We start from the raw sequence: 18,806 nt of genomic DNA on the forward strand, positions 1-18,806 counted from the left end.
GAAGAGGGAAAGAGGAAGGAATATTATTAAATTTGCTCTAAGATTTAATTCAGTGCCATTCCTATCCTGCTCCTCCTTCCAATGCTGACTTCTGCCCACTCGAGCCTCCCAATTCTAGGCATTCATACATGCCGTGCGGGCATCCATCTTCTCTCGCACACCAAACTCTAGCTACCAAATGTGCTTGGAATTACAGCTGCTGCTTCAGGAGGACCAACCACGATGGCTAGACTGTGAGCGTCCGTTGTGTGCACAAGTTCTCCTCACACATTCCAGTCAAAGGAGGCCATGCCCAAGGCATATCATTCACCTGTCCTTCCAAACTGATCTTGAATGACCTCGGGATCCCTGCCGAACCCAGGAATCCTTAACTACACCAAAGGAAGCATGCAGCAGCCAAGGACAACAGTTACATCTGCCCAAAGGTCTCTGGAAGGGTCCAGAACTTAGGGGGTGAGGTATGTGGAGTAGAAAACTGGTAGGTAAGCCATCACCTCCTGAGCCAGGAAGTGCAGCTTTGCCAGGAGCTTCTTCGCCAGTGCCACAGTCCTCTGAATGTTGTTCTGCCTCAGGCTCCGTAAAAGCCGCAATCCTTGCCTTGCCATCAGATTCTAGAAGGGCAGGCAGAGAACATGAGTAGAAGGGCTCCTCCAGGTATCCCTGCTTTCTCCCCTCCCTGGCCTGTACCAGGCTGTGTGTCAGGAGTTTCGCTCGGCAACGATCCAGGGCATTGGGTCGAGTCATCGTCCTACGCTCAGCGCCGTGGCAAAATTGTCTGCAGAAAGAAGTCAAGGGTGAGATCAGGACCCTGAAACCTCTTCCTTCAGGAAGGTCTCTACTTCCTGACTCTGACAGTCCTTCCTCAGAGGGCCCCATACCCAAATACAACAAGCCCAGCAGCCACCAATATTTAACATCTCCTGTTCTAGCTACTTCAGGTACAGGTCCGCAGACCAACAGCCTGACTACCTTCCGCTTGCTAGTTAGATATGCCAGCTCCACCCAAGGCCTACACATCGAGGCCTACTTGTTTGTACTCTGGGAGAGTCTGGCACCCACATTAATCAGAAAGGAACGCCTGCTTTAGTCTCCGCTTGCTGTACTAAAGATAGCTAGACTTCCAGGGGAGGTGGTGCACGACGCCTTTAATCTCAGCACTTGAGAGGAAGAGGAAGGTGGAGCTCTGTGGGTCTGAGGTCAGCCTGCTGTACACAGGGAGTTCTAAGACAGCCAAGGCAATAAAGTGAGACTCTGTCTCAAAGAGAGAAAGAGAGAGAGAGACAGACAGACAGAGACAGAGACAGAGAGACAGAGACGGAGACAGAGAGCTGGAATATAACACAGCCAAATCAAATGCATGATTCCCAGTGACCACTTCCAACTAATGCACATCAAAACTGAGCTGCTGAGACGGCCTCAGGGGAAGGATGCTGGATGCCTAACGATAAGAGAATCCACATGGAGGAGAATCAACTCCTGAGAATTGTCTTCTAACTTCCCCATCCCCCTTGTATATGAATGCATGCGTGTACACACAATTGAAAAGGTTTTTAAATGTAATTAAGGAATGGTTTTCAAACACCTAGAAGTCAAGCTGGCTGGTGGTAGCACACACCTTTCATCCCAGCACTCAGGACCCAGAGGCTTGTCAGTTTAAGGCTAGCCTGGTCTACAGAGCAAGTCCTAGGTCAGCTGGGGCTGCATAGAGAGAAACCCTGTCTTGAAAAACAAAAACCAAAACCAACCAACCAAACGAAAACCCGCATAGAAGTCAAAATTTCAATTATTACCTTAATCTTTCACCAAATTTATATTCCTTCTTAAAAATCCAGAACCAGAACCAGAATGGGTACAAGACTCAGCCACAGAGCGCACGCTTCCCGCACTTGAGGCTGACTTTAATGTCCAGCACATGCGTGCGTACACATGCATCCAGCCCCTTCTCCCACCTTCCCCCAGGACCAACCAGTCTAAGTTTCTTTCTCACACAGGATCATGGCAGACACCGCCTCACCACACCGGCTGCTGCTCTCGCCCACGATGCATAGAACATTCTCACAAGTACAGAGAAGGCTCTCAAGCCTTTCCCATCTATTGTGCTTACTGCAGTTGCCTATCTAAGGGTAAAATATAAAACTCTAAAAATGGACTAAAAGGCTCTGCACATCTGATCCATTCTCCCTACCCTCATCAAATGGACCTGTCCCATCAAGGACAACCTTGTGTCACACCGGCCTCTTTGCTCCTCTGTAAATTATGTAGAGAGCAAGCATCCTTGTGCACACAGAGAAGCCCTGGAGATGCCAGGAAAGTCAAGCACACAGCATGCCTCTTTCTTGGAATGAGCCGCTTAGCTGTCCCTCCTGGAAGGCCAGGGATGGATGTGGTTAACAACCAGGTGGCCATTTGATGCCTGATGATGGAGGCTCTGCCCATGTCTCCCAGAGTTTCTGTTTTACTTATCCCAGATCCTTTCCCCCTAAAACCTTGAGCATTGCTTCTAGGCCATGAAACCCATCCTAATGAGTGGGCCACGCGCACTCTACAACAGCCTTAGTGACTGCTGTGTTGTCTTAAGCCCAGGACAATACTCACGGCCACAGGCCTTATGGTTACCTATCTGAGTCAACAATACCCATCTTTGTGAAAGAAGCCAGATGTACTTTGCAAAAATTCTCAGTGGTAAACATGTTTTAAATTTCTTGTCCACCTGGGACTGAGTTATCAGAAAACCCTTTCCCCTAAAGTTGTGCTGTGCTCAAAAATGGCTAAAGTAAATCATCTTGGTCAGAATACAAAAGTCCTGGCCCAGCACCCGTGTGCAAAAATCATCGGAATCTAAGGTTTCGTTCTTGTCTCTTCATGGGTTGTTTCCCTGCCTGCAGGGAACCTCTATAAATTTATACCACACACATCACCCACCACAGCTATGCAGTGAGGCCCCGTCTTGTTGGGGGGTGGGAGGCGTGGCAAAAGGAGCGAGCAGGCATTCGGGTAGAAAGCTCAGAGTGTTGTAGACATCAACAGCACCAACAGCAGTGTTTCTGGAAGGAGTGGGCTCGCCTGTGTCCCCTGGCACAGATAAGGAGAAGTGAGCACCCTGAGTCTATGACTTTGATGCTTCTGTCCTGGGATCATGGCTGAGTCTCTGCAGATTTTTAAGATCTCTTTCTCCATGCTCCAGAAATGTCCAACCTCATCAACATAATGCAAATTTGCATCTCCTGCAAATAATTATCCCCAGAATTCAGTTCATCTTGCTGCCTGCCTACTCCATCCATGTCTACTTTCGAGGCTAGCTAACATCTCCAGAAATAAGCTTCCAACCCCCTTCCTGCCTTCACACCTTCTTATCACAGCTTAGCTAACAGCACAGTCTGCAAAGCCAGGCAAGCTGGGATGGTTAATGTTGACCAACACCTGAACGGGTTCTACGGTTGCCAAGGAAACAAGCCCCTGTGAGAGGTTTTCTAGTTGGGTTAATTTAATTGGGAAGATCCACCAGCACTGTGGATGGCCCCATCTCACGGGCTGAGACTCTGCCTTGAAAAGAACAGAGAGAGTGCGCTGAGCCCCAAGCATTGGTCCTTCCTGCTTCCTGACTATAGAGGCGGTGGGACCGTCTGTGTGCAGCTCTTGCTGGAGTGCTTTCCCTGCTGTGATGGACTGCAACCCTAAAACTGAAAACCGAAAAAAGCTCCTCCTTCCTTAAGTTGTCTTTTGAGAGGTATCTTTTCACGGCAATGAGGAAAGCAACAGACACAACATCTAAAGTCTTGGAGGTCCTTTGTGATGTCACACATTTTCCTCCTTTTTTTTCCCCCCCTCGGGGCTGGAGACCAAACCCAGGACCTTGCACTTCCTAGGTAAGCGCTCTACCACTGAGCCAAATCCCCAACCCCATTTTCCTCCTTTTTATCACCAAGCCACACCGTGCCATGCCATCCCGTGCCACGCTGCGCTACACTGTATATCCAACTACAAATTTTCTCTTGAACTCACTCCCTGGCCTTTTTACTGTTGGTTTGGTTTGGTTTTTTGAGGCAGGGTTTCTCTGTTTAGCTCATGGCTGTCCTGGAACTCATTCTGTAGACCAGGCTGGCCTCTAACTCATAGAAATCCATTTGCCTCTGCCTCCTAAGTGTTGGGGTTAAAGGCATGTGCCAACATTGCCTAGGCTTGCTTATTGATTGATTATTGATTGATTGATTGATTGATTGAATGACAACAATCTCATGTATGCCACACTGTCTCAAGCTGAGGCTGACCTTGTATTTGAACTTGTGATCCTCCTGCCTCTACCTCCCGAGTGCTGGGATTACAAGCGTGCACCACCATGCTGGAGACTGAACCCAGGGATCTGTGCACGCTGGGCAATCAGTCTGTCAAGTGATCCGCATTCACAGCTCTCGAACCCATTCACCCCACCTCCACGGTGTGACTCCGTTCATCTCCTATCACCTCAACCACTTCAAGGCCTTCATTAGTCATCCTGTCTTCTCCCTCACACCCCCTTCCTCCCACCTCATCCTTTCAAAAATTATACATGAGAATTTCAAGACCTTCAGTGGCTCTCCTCGGCCACTCAAAGAAGAAACCATGGCCATCACAATGACCTAGCAGGTGCCACCAGTGTCTGCGGAATACAGAAGAAAGCTCTTGAGAAAAGTGTCAGAGACTTGAGTGCCTGGAGCAGGTGGTCAAATTCACGGATGTGTGGATGAAAGACGGGAGCAACTAGGACTTGTTCATGTGATGGCCGAGAAAGGATCAGGTAAGGATGCAAGAGGGACAGATGCCAGCTAGTTAGGCAGGAGATGAAGGGTTAAATCAGTACCACAGAGGCGCTGCTGAGGAAGCAGGACATCCTCCCTGTATTAGCACGTAGGGCCATCTTGTGGATGCAGAAGCTGGCTAGGTACAGAGTGGATGGAGAAGGCAGGTTTACTGGTTGGTTTTTGGCAACTTGACACAAGCTAAAGTCATCAGAGAGGAGGGAGGGAAGGCCTCCATGAGATCCAGCTGTAAGGCATTTTCTCAATCAGTGACCAGTGGAGGAGGGCCCAACCCATTGTGGGTAGTGCCATCCCTGGGTTGCTGGTCCTGGGTTCTATAGAGAAGCAGGCTGAGCAAGCCAGGGGCAGCAAGCCAGTAAGCAGCACTCCATGGCCTCTGCGGTAGCTCCTGCTTCCAGGATCCTGACGTGGTTGGATTCCTGTCCTGACTTCCTTCAATGATGAACAGCAGTGTGAAGGTGTAAGCCAATGAACCCTTTCCGTTTCAGCTTTTTGATCATCCAGTTTTGTTGCAGCAGTAGAAACCTTAACTAAGCAAAGTTTTACTTCCCTTGTGAAATATAAACCTTATAAGCCTCGAGGGCTGGAGAAATGGCTCAGCAGTTAAAAGCACTGACTGCTCTTCCAGAGGTCCTGAGTTCAAGTCCCAGCAACCACATGGTGGCTCACAACCATCTGTAATGGGATCTGATGCCTTCTTCTGGTGTGTCTGAAGACAGCGAGTGTGTACTCATGTAAATAAAATAAATACATCTTTAAAAAACATAAGCCTCGGGTTGGGGATTTAGCTCAGTGGTAGAGCGCTTGCCTAGGAAGCGCAAGGCCCTGGGTTCGGTCCCCAGCTCCGAAAAAAAAGAACCAAAAAAAAAACCAAAAAAACAAAAAAACCCATAAGCCTCAGGAGTTCAACATCCTGTGATCTCCTTGTATAGGCATCTCTCTTCATTTTTCTGCAGGTGCTGGACCAACACAGCTTAAACTACCCTTGGTCTAGGCAGTCACCACAAGTCTCTCTCCCATCTTAAAAGTGGCCACAGGTAGGAAGCTCTACAGGTCGACTCTCAGCTCACCTGCTGCCAGCCACTAGCTCTTCCAGAGTCTGCTTGAGTCGTGTACAGGCACCCAGCACTGACCTGCGCTGTATCTTCTCAACCTCCTGCAGGCCATGGTCCTGTGTGGGATCCAAGAGAAGTCAGTCTTGAGAGTCCCTGGCCCATACCCCACCATGAATACTACTCTCCTTATGGTTCCTCATTGGATTCCGGCTCTGATTCTCTAGCCCCCTTCTGTCTCCACTCTATCAATAGCTCTATGGCTCCCACAACTTTGTTCCTCTCAGTTTGCCTAGAAACTTCAAGCTTTGTCCGCCATTTCCCTGCCCTACAAGGTTATCAGCTCCACTCCATTAGCCTCGGTCTCCTGCGTTCTGTGGCTGGGCCTTTCCCTTTGGGTGTCATCTTGCCCTCACCAGTCTCTCAGCTACTTTGCACACACTGTTACTGCTATGCAGGCGCCAAGTATAATCCTCCCAGCGGCTCCATACATGTAAGCAGGGCTTTCGGTGACGCAGAGGCAAGCAGAGATACGGCCTGAGGGAAGAGAGGGGCTTGGGGGCATCTTGATTTTTCCAGGACCTCTTTATCCCCTCCTCAAGTGACCCGGGTCACTTACCCATTGCCCTCCACAGGTTCAGGCCACTGAGCAGGTGTCCCCAGCAACTCTTGCTCCTCCTGCCCTGCCCCTCTGTCCTCAGATTCCAGAAGAGGCTGAGCTTCCAGTGTGCTGCCTTCAGATCCCCCATCAGCCCTTGATCCTGGACCCAATTGCTCTTCCCGGCGGCCTGCATGACCTGTGCCCCATTGAGCATCAGAACATCCGGCTGAAGGTCAGGCCCTCTCACTACAGCCCCTCCCTCAGTAGAGCAGAACCCACCACTTTCCTTGAAGTGAACACCCCTTCCTGTGGCCTAAAGTCTGACACAAGGGACCGTTCTCAATCCCGTGGCTTTCTGAGCTCATCCGGGCTACGCACCAATGGAAATCTCCAGGCTGATGGGTTTCTTGGCCAGGGAAGGGTCAATCATGGTGGCCTCAAAGAGCACCCCGAAAAGCAGGAAATCTTCACAGGGTGCCAGAGCATTCTAGGAAAGATAAGTAAGGCTGGGGTCAGCTCCCACCCTCCCGAGGAGCAGTCTGTTCTACTTGATCACAAATGCCTACAGAAAGACATCAAAAACAAGGTCCAGGAGGCTCCCTTTCTTACCTCCCAGGGAACTGACCCCCTCCCTATCTACCATGTTTAGATACAACAGCACATGTGAGCGCATACACAGGATTCTTCATCCAAGTCCCCCAATTGGAAACAGCATCACGATGTCTGATGCTGAGGGCGACTCCAGCCCCTACCTCTGGCAGAGGCAGCAGCTCTTCCATGTCCACCTCCATTGAGCTCGGAATCTCGGGCACACCCACTTCCGTGCTGGCGTTGGCAGGCTGTAAAGTGCCAGCTGGGGTCTGGCCCTGCTTGGTCTTCTCCTTCTTCTTTTTCTTCTTTCCAGTGAGCCGGGACAATCCGGACCCTTGTGTGGTCTGGGAGGATTTAGGTTCAACTCTGCCTTCAAATACTTCCATGGACACAGCTACCAGAAGTCGACCCCGGAACCAAATGCCTTCCCCGAGGCCTTCATTGAGACCTTGAAGACCATCCCGGAACCTGCCACTGGGGAGTGAGCCATAGAGGGGCACCCAGGCTGGACCGAAAGTGGGGTTAAACCCCGCTGTAGGGGGACAAAAGCAGGTCTTGAAGGGGAGGACCAAATAAATGGGTACTGTTCTGAACTGTATAGCCTTGTATCCTCCAGGTACTAGGGTGGGGAAGAGAAGGCAGGGTTCGGTTCTTTCTGAAGGGAGGAGGTGATAACAGTATCGGGCAGAGGACCTTTCTGGGCTTTAGAGAGGAGGCAAGGTTGGGGTGGAAGTACTCATGTTATGGTAAAGGTCGGAGGGAGTGGATGGATATTTCAGAGTGGTCACTTCCCTGCAAGGTTTGACTGGACTGGCCATTGTGCTTAAGAGTTTGGAAAACTGAGGGTGGGATCATGGTCGGAAGGCGGAGCCTGGTCTAGAACAGTTTGTTTTGTGGGGTGATGGTCCTCCCTGGGCCACCTGTTCTAAGGATGAGCTTTGCTCTGAAGAGCTGATGTGAGTCACAGCAGATGGGCCCACACACGCTGACCAGAGGTACTCACCTGCACGACCCGAGTTTGAGATCTGCCTCAGGTCTAGCATGTGTGTAGCGAGTGCCACATCTGCAAGAGGTGCGTCGTCCCGCAGCTGCAGGTGAAGGCTGCGCGTTAGCGGCGGGAAGAGTTCCACGAAGCTCAACTGCTCGTTCCACTCGGGCGCTGTCTCCTCTCCCCGAACCGAAGTCTCACCCTGAAGGCCAAGTCAGGAGGAAGGGGTCAATGAGGGTCCTTAAAGATGGCTCAGCAGGTGATGGTGCTTGATATCAACCTGATGGCCTGAGTTTGAGCCCTAGGTCCTATACTCTTGTCCCTCTTACTGGTTGTCCTCTGACCTCCACACTTGTGCTGTGGCCCTCAGCCCACCACACACATACACAAAAGAAATAAAGGCTGGAGAGATGACTCAATGGTTAAGGTCAAGCGTGAGTTCTACTCTTCCACAAGCATGGTTTCCCCTCCACACATCCAGCAGCCCACAAACACTTATGACTCCAGCTGTAGGGGAGATCTGACACCCGCTTCAGGCCTCCATGAACACCTGTCCTCATGTGCTCCCTACTCCACAGAGTTATTCATGCATCCAGGATTAAGAATAAAAATAGTCTTGGGAGGCAGAAGCAGGCAGATCTGTGAGTTTGAAGCCAGCCTGGTATACAAAGCGAGTTCCAGGACAGCAGAAGCCACATACAAAGAAACCCTATCTTGAAAAACAAACAGGGGTTGGGGATTTAGCCCAGTGGTAGAGCGCTTGCCTAGCAACCGCAAGGCCCTGGGTTCGGTCCCCAGCTCCGGAAAAAAAAAAAAAAAAAAAAAAAAAAAAAAAAAAAAAAAGAAAGAAAGAAAGAAAAGAAAAACAAACAATGACAAAAAGCCAGGGCACATGCCTGTAATCCTACCAAATGGATCTCTGAGTATCAGGGCTACCTTGTCACTAAATGAATAAATAATGATTATCGTTAACAGATAAATACTCTATAAAAGACTCGAGCTGCAGCATGGGGGATAGGAGTGACTTACCTGCTGCCCCAGGAAGCTCACCCGCACATATGGGTCCAGGAGGACATGTTGGTCATGCAGGGCACGGGCTAGACTGCCCAGCAGCCCCGTGCGCACTGTGGGAAGCCCCTCTGCACGGTACACTCGGACTCGCAGCCTTGCCCATGGTCTCTCAGCCTGCACCCCACGTGGCAGGAGTAGATTCCTAGGAAGAGCGAACGTGAGGAGTAAGCTGGAGTCCTAGCCCCTCTGCTTCTCTGCGCTCCCAAAGTCAAGCTTCATCCAATATTTTACTCCCACCATACCCCAGCTCACTTCTCTATGTCTGCACTGGTCCCTGGGGTTGAGGGTGGTGGTGGAAGGGGAAGGTCCCCACGTGCCCTCACAGACAAGGTGATCTTGATGAAGCCCTTGGTTCCCGCACGGGTGTCACGGGGGTCATGTAAAGGAGCCCACTTTTGGTGGAAGTGGCCATCTAAGGATAGAAGAAGACGGTGTGAGGGGACATCTAAGGGACACAGATTCAGGACATTGGACAATGGCTGGGGTTGGGGCAACACATCGTGTCTCATACAGAGAGAAGAACCAACCACCTGACAAGAAAGGTCAGCATTCACAAGAGATGGCTGTCTTTGAAGTTAGTACTCCGGGCATAAAGCAGGTGAGTCTGAGAGCTCAGTTAATTTGATCATACACATACCTTGCAATGAGGGAGCGGGGGATTCAATACCTGGCTGGTCCAAGGCCATCCCTAAGTCCATCCTGAAGGTTCCTATTCTGGTGGCCATAAACGGGAGAGTCTGCGAGTGGAAAGCCTGGGGAGAAAGGGTTAATCCTGGTGCTCTAGGATGTTCGCCCTGCCCACCTTTTGAATCTCAATCTGTAGCCCTGGCTGGGCCTTGAACTCATGGCGACTTTCCTGCCTCAGTCACCCAAACGCCCAGCTGAGCAACTCCATTTCCAGACATGAATCCACTTTCCCACTCACAGTTATTTCCAGCAGCAAGTCTTGGAGATGAAGCCGAGTTTCATGAAATTCAAACAGGAAGTACTGGGTTGGGTGAGATGAGAAAGAGGTTAGCCATGAAAAGCTCATTCAGCTCACCCGGAATTCTTGCACAGAGAATGTGCTCTCTTTCCCAAAAGGGCTACACACTCTTCCCTTCCCTTCCCTTCCCGCCCCTTCCCCGACTCCCCATGACTGACCTATCCTGGCTCAAAACCCTGAACCAACATTTTGTTTTGTTTTGTTTTGTTTTTTGCATCCTGGCCCCGCCCTCTCCAGGGACAGGTCTCTCTGGATGCCTCCGGTTCTCTCAAGCCCCGCCCTCTTCCTTGGTGGTGCCCCACCTCATTGTAGAAGGGGCAATTGGTTCCACGTTGTGTGGCAGTCACTCGGCGCTGATCCCCCACGCGAACAGTGACATAGGGGTTAATATTGACTCCCACCAGTTTCTGGGCCTCAAGCACTGTGACCCCCACCTAGGTAAGGAATGAAACAAAGGAAGGGAAGAAAGCCAGAGCTGCCTGGGGGAAGAGAGAGGCCTGTGAGATTCCATGAGGGTTAGAATGTGGCCTGAGAGTCATACCTGGAAGTCCTGGGCTTTGCACGCCTTGAAGGGATCCCTGCGAGGTAAACCCAGGGCGCGGCTGTAAAGAAATATAGGGTCAACTCTGGTCGTCCTTCCTCTCCCACCCACACAGATGCGAGTCGGAGTGCCTTGCCCTATCTCCTCCGTCTTATAGACTACATGCAATTCGACTCACTCTTGGAGCTCTGAACAAGAGCTGGTTGAGACCTGCTCCGTGGCAACATTGCAGCAGACACAACCTGTCCTCATCAAATTCCTTTACAAATTAGTGGGAGCCTCTATAAGTGACTTTGTCTGTGTCTGTACTGTAAGCGAATGACCTTTGACGCCAGGGTAGCCTTCCTGGTACCCTGGTGTGGATGGGTGTGGCTTATGTGAGGAAAACTGACTCAGCGACAGGGTGTGAGACCGGGAGCATGTGAGTATATTACCTTTTGAGGGGGCTGAACACCACCCCAGAAATCTCCACGTCAGGTTCCTCCAGGTCCAGCTCCAGCTCCAGCTCATTCTCTTCGTCATCCTGTGTCCCTAGGCTTTGGGCTAGCCTGCGGCCCATAGCCACTGCCCGTCGCTCCAGCTGGGCCTCCCCAGGCCTGAGAAGAAAGACCCCGAAGATCATGCACAGGACCTGTCACGTGCGCTGGGCATCCCTTGTCTTTGCTTTGACCTTTAACCTTCAGCTTGACCCCACTTATCCTGGGACTAACTCTTTTTTGTTTTGGTTTAGATTTTTTTTTTCTTTTTTTTTTTTTTTCGGAGCTGGGGATCGAACCCTTTGGTTTGGATTTTTGTTTTTTGTTTTTTTTTTTTCCGGAGCTGAGAACCAAACCCAAGGCTTTGTGCTTGCTAGGCAAGCACTCTACCACTGAGCTAAATCCCCAACCCCTGGTTTGGTGTTTTGAGACAGGGTTTCACTGTGTAGCCCAGGCTGTCTGGGAAGCCAATTTGTAAACCACACTGGCCTCAAACTTACAGCCATCTGCCGACCTCTGCCCTCCAGGTGCTGGGATTAAAGGTGTGCGCCACCACACCCAGTTTTGGACTAACTCTTTTTTTTTTTTTTTTTTTTTTGGTTCTTTTTTTTTCGGAGCTGGGGACCGAACCCAGGGCCTTGCGCTTCCTAGGCAAGCGCTCTACCACTGAGCTAAATCCTCAACCCCTTGGACTAACTCTTAATCCTGAGATCAGTCTGATTTCACAACCTGGTCTTGATGCAAGGATTGACCTCTGACCTTATAGTTCAATCACTGGAGTCTCAGACTCTAGTACTAAATCGTGTCACAGGCTCTTTACCCCAAAACTGAGCCTGGCTGTTCCCTATCACGCCCACATACTTACTCCATATCCTGGAAGCCCACATTGGGGATGATCAACTCTAAGCTGAGAGGGAAAATAAAGAGGGTAAGACCCGACTGTAGAATAGTGAGATCACAGCAGCCAGCAGACCCAGGGTAGACATGAACGCTACTTCTCTCTCTTCTGGGTGAGTTTCATCTGGGGACAGGGGGCCTTGCATAGGTTACTAGAGAATTACCTGTCTCGAATGGGTGCCCCAAAGTCCTCCTCTGCCCAGGTTCCAGCAGCTCCCTCAGGGGGCTGATACTTTAGGTCAAGCTCCACTTGGATCTGAAACCAAACACAGCACCCATCGGTGCCCTCAAACTGACATGGAGCTAAGAGAGTACCAGCACCTTACATGCCATCTGTAAAGAGAGAACCTCTGTTTACGTCTGCAGTGGCGTGTTCCTCTCCGATTATAATAATGTTAACATTTACAACCTTCTGAATTGCTGCTAGAAGAAGCGGAGGTGACTTTCTTTAATGACCCTGGTAGGCTGACTGTATCCAAGGTAGGCCCTATTCCCAAGAGCAGCTGGACAACACAAACCGAACGCTTGTCGAGGAGTGAAAAAATTAAGAGAACTCAGTCTGGTAGCTAGGGAAGTGGAGAGGAGACCTGGGAAGAGTTGAGGGTGAATATGATCAAACATATCCTATTACCTTCTCATAGGATTATTAAAGAATGTCATGTTTTAGATGTTCATGACCTTCCTCAGAGCAAATGGCAATAGGCTGAGGAGCTTAGAGGATGTTTGCTGTCAAGCCTGACAACGTGAGTTCAATGCCCAGAATCTACTCAACGGAGGAAGAGAACCAACTCCCAGAAGGTGTCCTCCAACTTCTACACAAAGGCTCATGGACACATAAGAAATAAATGTTTAGGGGCTGGGGATTTAGCTCAGTGGTAGAGCGCTTACCTAGGAAGCGCAAGGCCCTGGGTTCGGTCCCCAGCTCCGAAAAAAAGAACCAAAAAAAAAAAAAAAAGAAATAAATGTTTAAAGGACTGGAGAGATGCCTCAGGTGTTAAGAGCACCTTTTCCAGAGGACCCAGGTTCAACTCCCAGCAACCACATGATGACTCTCAATCATCTGTAATGGGATTGATTCCCTCTCCTGGCATGCAGGTGTCCATGCAGGCAGGGTACACACATAGCCATAAAATACAAGAATAAACAATTTTTTTTTCCAGAGCCGGGGACCGAACCCAGGGCCTTCCGGTTGCTAAGCAAGCACTCTACCACTGAGCTAAATCCCCAACCCCAAGAATAAACAAATTTTAAGAAAAAAATAAAATAATAAATGTTTAAACTAATCTTTTTGAGAAAGGGTTTTACTATGTAGCCCTAGCTAGCCTTGAAGTTACAGAGATCCACCTGCCTCTGCCCCCATCTCTCTCTCTCTGCCCCTCTGCCCCTCTGCCTCTCTCTCTGCTTCTCTCTCTGCCCCTCTGCCTCTCTGCCTTTGTCTCTCTGCCTGTCTGCCTCTCTCTCTGCCTTTGTCTCTCTGCCTCTCTGCCTCTCTCTCTGCCTTTGTCTCTCTGCCTCTCTGCCTCTCTCTCTCTGCCTCTCTCTCTCTGCCTCTCTGCTTCTCTCTCTGCCCCTCTGCCTCTCTCTCTGCCTCTCTGCTTCTCTCTCTGCCCCTCTGCCTCTCTCTCTGCCTCTCTGCCTCGCTGCCTCCCTGCATGGATTAAAGGCATGGTTAAAGATATGTGCTATCTACCACACTCAGCTATACACAGAATGGAGACAGACAAAAGGACTCGAGGCTGGGGGTACAGCTCAGCTGGCAGAGTGGCTGGCTTTCAGGAAGGCTGGAGCCCACACTCAGGTTTGAAAACAGTCAAACCTAGACATGGAATATACAAAAACAAACACTCGTACAACAAGGCTCCACCTCAATGTGCGCGTCACCTCCTGATCCTGTTCTTTTTTTTTTTTTTTCTAAAGATTTATTTGTTGTATATAAGTACACTATTGCCATCTTCAGACACACCAGAAGAGGGCATCGGATCTCATTATGGATGGTTGTGAGCCACCATGTGGTTGCTGAAATTTGAACTCAGGACCTCAGGAAGAGCAGTTGATACTCTTAACCACTGAGCCATCTCTCCAGCCCCTTGATCCTGTTTTTTCACAGCTCTTGGCCCTCACGGCCTGCACCTCAATAGCTTTTCCAGTTCCATATCCTAGGTTTCTGACCTACTCTGCGCCCCCGCTTCCCACATTGGCACACTGGGTTTTACATGTTTGGGCTCCTCTGTCTGAACGTTCTCCCTTCTACTTAGTGCCCATCACCCTCAGTTCTGAACGTAGGCCTAGTTTCTTCAGCGAGAGTCTTCAGGCCTCCCCATCAGGGTCACCGACCGGTGTACTGGCTCTTTTGTAACACTCATGGTGGCAAACTTATGCTGTCTTGTGTGGATGCTTGCTTAACGTTTGACCCCCTCATGCAGTTAGTGGGCTTCGACAAAGCAAATCTTTCTCCGGTTTTGCTTACCGCCGAGTCCCCATCGCTCAACATCATCCTTCAACTTAACCAATGAGCGAATGAAAAGAAAGTCAAGCAGAAGTCCGACTTGTCATTATGTAAATGAGGAGGCAGCTTAGAGATGCTAATAACTCGAGTACACCAATGGCAAGTGGCAGAGCTATGATTTGAAGCCAGGTCCACCTCTTCTAAGGATACATATGATAGAAATGAAATACCAGGGAAAACCCTATCAGGTTCACCATTGTCTCCCAGAAGAAAAGAAGGGAACCCACCCAGACCCAAGGAGCAATGGTACACACACCACACCCTTGGGACTCAGAAATGAGTCAGCTCCTGGCCCATGTAGGACTCAGGCAAGGGCTGCAACGGAGCCTAAGCTGGGCGGGGTGTTTGGTCCGTCCCCCCGCCCCCCCTTATCTAGCTTCAGTCTTCCTCTCTGTTAATTTGAACCTCTGACTGGAGGCATCTCTGGGTTGCTGAAGGTAGGCTGGTGGCACTTACCGGGGATACCCGGAGTCTCTCATCCACCAGGGCTTCCCTCAGCACCAAATGTCCAGTGTTTTGCAGCCGCTGCAGAGAAATCACCAGGGTTCCCAGGGGCCTAGGAGAACAGCATGGAGCAAAAGACTGAGCCAGGTGGATGACATCAAGTCATCATCTGGCTTCCCTCAGTTCTCCTCACCTGGGGCTGAACACTCGGCTACAGTTGACCACCTGCACAGACAGACTCTCCCCAGCCAGTGGAGATCCGTAGTGGGGCCAACGGAACAGCTAGGAACAGAAAAATGCTCATGATACCGGGTGCCAGGCTGACTGGCCCTCCCACCATAAGCCAGAGCCTATCCCCAACAGTTCAAACACGAGGCTACTTCTAGGACTGATCTCGAATCGAACGCCTGGAACAAATCCCTCCAACATGGAGTTGATGTCAATCTAAGGCTGATATGGGACTGATTGCCAATCAAGAACCAATCCCACTAGTTTTGAGAGTGACATCTCAAACCAGGTCTGAACTCTCCAACCTGAGATTCACACCTTCCAAACCCAGGAATGAGCCCTTCTGCCCCAGGATGGATCCAGAAAAGAACCAGTTCTACTGACCTCACCAACGTCTGCTTCTCGGCCACAGTGAATTTTCCTTGTTTTCTGAGTAAAGCCTGCTCAAAAAAATGAAACTAGTCATTTATCAGCCCCTACACAGATACAGTCAATCATTTGCTTCCCCGACTCTTGCCCCACTGTCTAGTTCTCCTCTCACACTTGAAGAAGTAGAAGATGGGAAAGAAGCAGAACCTGGGGCGAAGGGAGGCAGGTTAGAGAGAGCCGACCAGGATGTAAGTTGGAGGTCTACGGAATGAAGACTGCAGAACTTCCCAATTCTAAAAAGACTTAGATCATCCTCGCAAGTCTCACCTCGGAAGCAGAGCCTCACTTGTCGGTCATGGATGCCCGGCAGCCCTGTTAGGTGCCTCACACACACAGTCAGAGCCATGGTCACAGTGCCACTGGCTCTCGGGCTGCCTGCTTGCCCTTCTGCCCATCTGTGTTGTCCATGACTCACTGGGCTCACCCAGCAGGTTCAGCAATCCCTTCCCTTTAGTCAAACACACAGAAGGGGGTGGTGGGGGCAGGCCTGGAGGTCATGGTTGGAGAAGGAACGTGGCTGAGAGGTGTGGGGGTAAGGTCCCTGTTGTCAGCACAGAATTCTGCCTTTATCATCTGTAGGATGCCAAGAAGCTTGTGCCTCAATAGGATGGGAGCTGGGATAGGTAGGAATGGAGAAGACAAGATCTCAGTCTGGTCTGTGCTAGCCTAAGAGGCCTCCAGGGCAGTGCCTTGGCTTTCTTTCTATCACAGTGATAAAACACCATGACCGGAAGTAACTTAGAGAGTTTTCTTAGGGTTACTGTTGCTGTGATGAAACACCATGGTCAAAAGCAACTTGGGGGCTGGAGAGATGGCTCAGCGGTTAAGAGCACTGACTGCTCTTCCAGAGATCCTGAGTTCAATTCCCAGCAACCACATGGTGACTCACAACCATCTATAAAGGGATCTGATGCCCTCTTCTGGTCTGAAGACAGCTACAGTGTACTTGTATACATAAAATAAATAAATCTTTAAAAAAAAAAAAAGCAACTTGGGAGGAAAGGGCTTACTTCACTCACAGTTTCGAATTAAAGAGCAGTAATTCATGCAGTGCAGAATGCTCAAGGCAGAGCTGTCGCAGAGGCTATGGGGTTATGTTTACTGGCTTGCTCCTCATGGCTTTTCTCAGCCTTTTTTTTTTTAAATAGAACCAAAGACTATCAACCTGAATCAGCTCTATCCACAATGAGCTGAGCCTTCTCCTATCAATCACTAGTTGAGAAGATGCCCCCATTGTTTTTTTTTTTCAAATGAGGTTCCCTCTTCTCAGATGACATCAGCTTGTTTCAAGATGACATAAAACTACCCAGAAGGGGTTGGGGATTTAGCTCAGTGGTAGAGCACTTGCCTAGCAAGCACAAGGCCCTGGGTTCTGTCCCCAGCTCCGAAAAAAAGAAAAAAAAAACTACCCAGAACAATTGACCCCTTGTTAACTTGACACACCAAGACAACAGTATTTAACAATAACCTCTACTTTTTTTGTTCATCCCCAATATCTCATATTAATAAATAACTCAATATGAATCATATTGGAAATGTTAAAGTCTCACAGTCTTTATAAATTCAAACACTTAAAAATTCAGTCTCTTCTAAAACATCAGTCTTTATAAAATCCCCAAATCTCTTTAAAGTTTCAAAATCTCTTAATTGAGGGGTCCTGTGAAATCAAAAATACAACGCATACTTTCTCACTCCAAGAAGGGAGAGCAAGGGCACAATCATGATCTGAACAAAGCAAGAGCAGACTTCATGGACTCACTCACAATCTTCTGGGCTCCTCCAATGGGAAGGCCTTGCCACAGCACACAAAGCTTGTCTCAGAGGCTCAGGACAGCTCTACACCATGGCTGTTTCTGTCTTTGGTGGCCAACCCATGGTACTGACATCTCCAAAATGCAGGGTCTCCTGATGCAATTAGGCTGCACTTTCACCAATAGCCTCTCCTTTATGGTGCCAAGCCTCAGCTTCTCTTCACGACCCGCTCAATCTTGCGCCTTCAACTGCTACTCAGGCTACATCTTGATCATGATCTTTCCAGACCTCTCACACCTTCATACCTTCAAAAGCAGTACTACCTGAGTGACTCTTAGAAATATCCAAGTTCAGCTGACAGCATGAGATACAATGTAGGCTCCTCTAGAAAACAGCTTGTATGTGTTAACCCTAGGGAAACACTACCCCAGGGACATTGAACTCTACCTAATCATCACTAATTTCTTAACTTGGGTTGACCAGTGTCGATAATCACAAGAAAGAAAAGTTTTCACATTAAAGCTTTTGGTATCTTGTTAATCAGTCAATTATTCAGCACTAGCTCACCAGCCACCACAGACTTAATTCAAACATGCAACAGGCCCAATAGAGTTAACTTAACTCTCAAGCTTCTCTCTGAACTCCACAAGCCAGGCCTCCAACGACTGCACTGCTCTTTACATTCTTATGTTCCAAGCTCCCACAGAACTGCTCACCAAGCTTTGAGCACCCAATGGCTTTTCTAGCCCGAAGTTCCAAAGTTCTTCTATCGTCCTCCAAAAACACGTGGTCAGGTCTGCCACAGTAAGATCCCTGTCCCAGGAACCAATTTCTGCCATAGTTAAGATTAACTACTGGTGTTCTGAAACACCTTGACCAAAAGCAACTTGGGGAGGTAAGGGTTAATTTGGCTACCATGTCCTTAGCCACACACAGTCCATCAGAGGAAGCCAAGGCAGGAACACAAATGGGTGGGAACCTGGAGGCAGGAGCTGATGTGAAGGCCATGGAGGAGTGCTGCTTACTGGATTGCTCAGCCTGAACTTTCTTTTTTCCCTTTAATAGAACGTAGGACTGCTAGCAAGGGGCATCCTTCCTTCCTCTGTCATCATCAATCACTCTTTTTTTTTTTTTTTTTTGGTTCTTTTTTTCGGAGCTGGGGACCGAACCCAGGGCCTTGCGCTTCCTAGGCAAGCACTCTACCATTGAGCTAAATCCCCAGCCCCCATCAATCACTCTTTAAGAGGACAACCTATAGACTTGCCTGCCTATACGAGATCTTTTTTTTTTTAATATTTATTTATTTTATGTGAGTACATTGTCGCTCTCTTCAGACACACCAGAAGAGGGCATTGGATCACATTACAGATGGTTGTGAGCCACCATGTGGTTGCTGGGATTTGAACTTAATACCTCGGGAAGAGCAGTCGGTGTTCTTAACTGCTGAGC

At 49.4% G+C, this 18,806-nt stretch overlaps 1 protein-coding gene across 6 annotated transcripts in view; it reads right to left on the minus strand.

Moving 5' to 3' along the window:
• Fer1l4 (fer-1-like family member 4) overlaps positions 1-16,047 on the minus strand; it is a 35,824-nt gene extending 19,777 nt beyond the window's left edge. For 3 of the 6 annotated variants that reach the window (XR_015682782.1, XR_015682781.1, XM_087651095.1), the window contains exons 1-21: positions 15,873-16,047; positions 15,561-15,616; positions 15,142-15,230; positions 14,961-15,060; positions 12,163-12,254; positions 11,967-12,008; positions 11,060-11,221; positions 10,626-10,686; positions 10,387-10,518; positions 10,025-10,087; positions 9,767-9,851; positions 9,352-9,511; positions 9,058-9,241; positions 8,044-8,230; positions 7,202-7,572; positions 6,828-6,936; positions 6,468-6,645; positions 6,265-6,385; positions 5,867-5,967; positions 688-775; positions 495-611 (exon numbers count right to left, since the gene is read on the minus strand). Coding sequence is in view for 4 of the 6 variants with exons in the window: in XM_087651095.1 (XP_087507221.1) it covers positions 495-611; positions 688-775; positions 5,867-5,967; positions 6,265-6,385; positions 6,468-6,645; positions 6,828-6,936; positions 7,202-7,572; positions 8,044-8,230; positions 9,058-9,241; positions 9,352-9,511; positions 9,767-9,851; positions 10,025-10,087; positions 10,387-10,518; positions 10,626-10,686; positions 11,060-11,221; positions 11,967-12,008; positions 12,163-12,254; positions 14,961-15,060; positions 15,142-15,230; positions 15,561-15,616; positions 15,873-15,951 (2,577 nt within the window). In the remaining 2 variants the exon portion in view is untranslated. 6 annotated transcript variants of the gene reach the window in all.
• Between the last annotated feature and the right edge of the window lie 2,759 nt (positions 16,048-18,806).

The sequence above is a fragment of the Rattus norvegicus genome, chromosome 3 (assembly GCF_021556685.1).
Source record: "Rattus norvegicus strain SHRSP/BbbUtx chromosome 3, alternate assembly SHRSP_T2T, whole genome shotgun sequence".
NCBI lineage: Eukaryota > Metazoa > Chordata > Mammalia > Rodentia > Muridae > Rattus > Rattus norvegicus.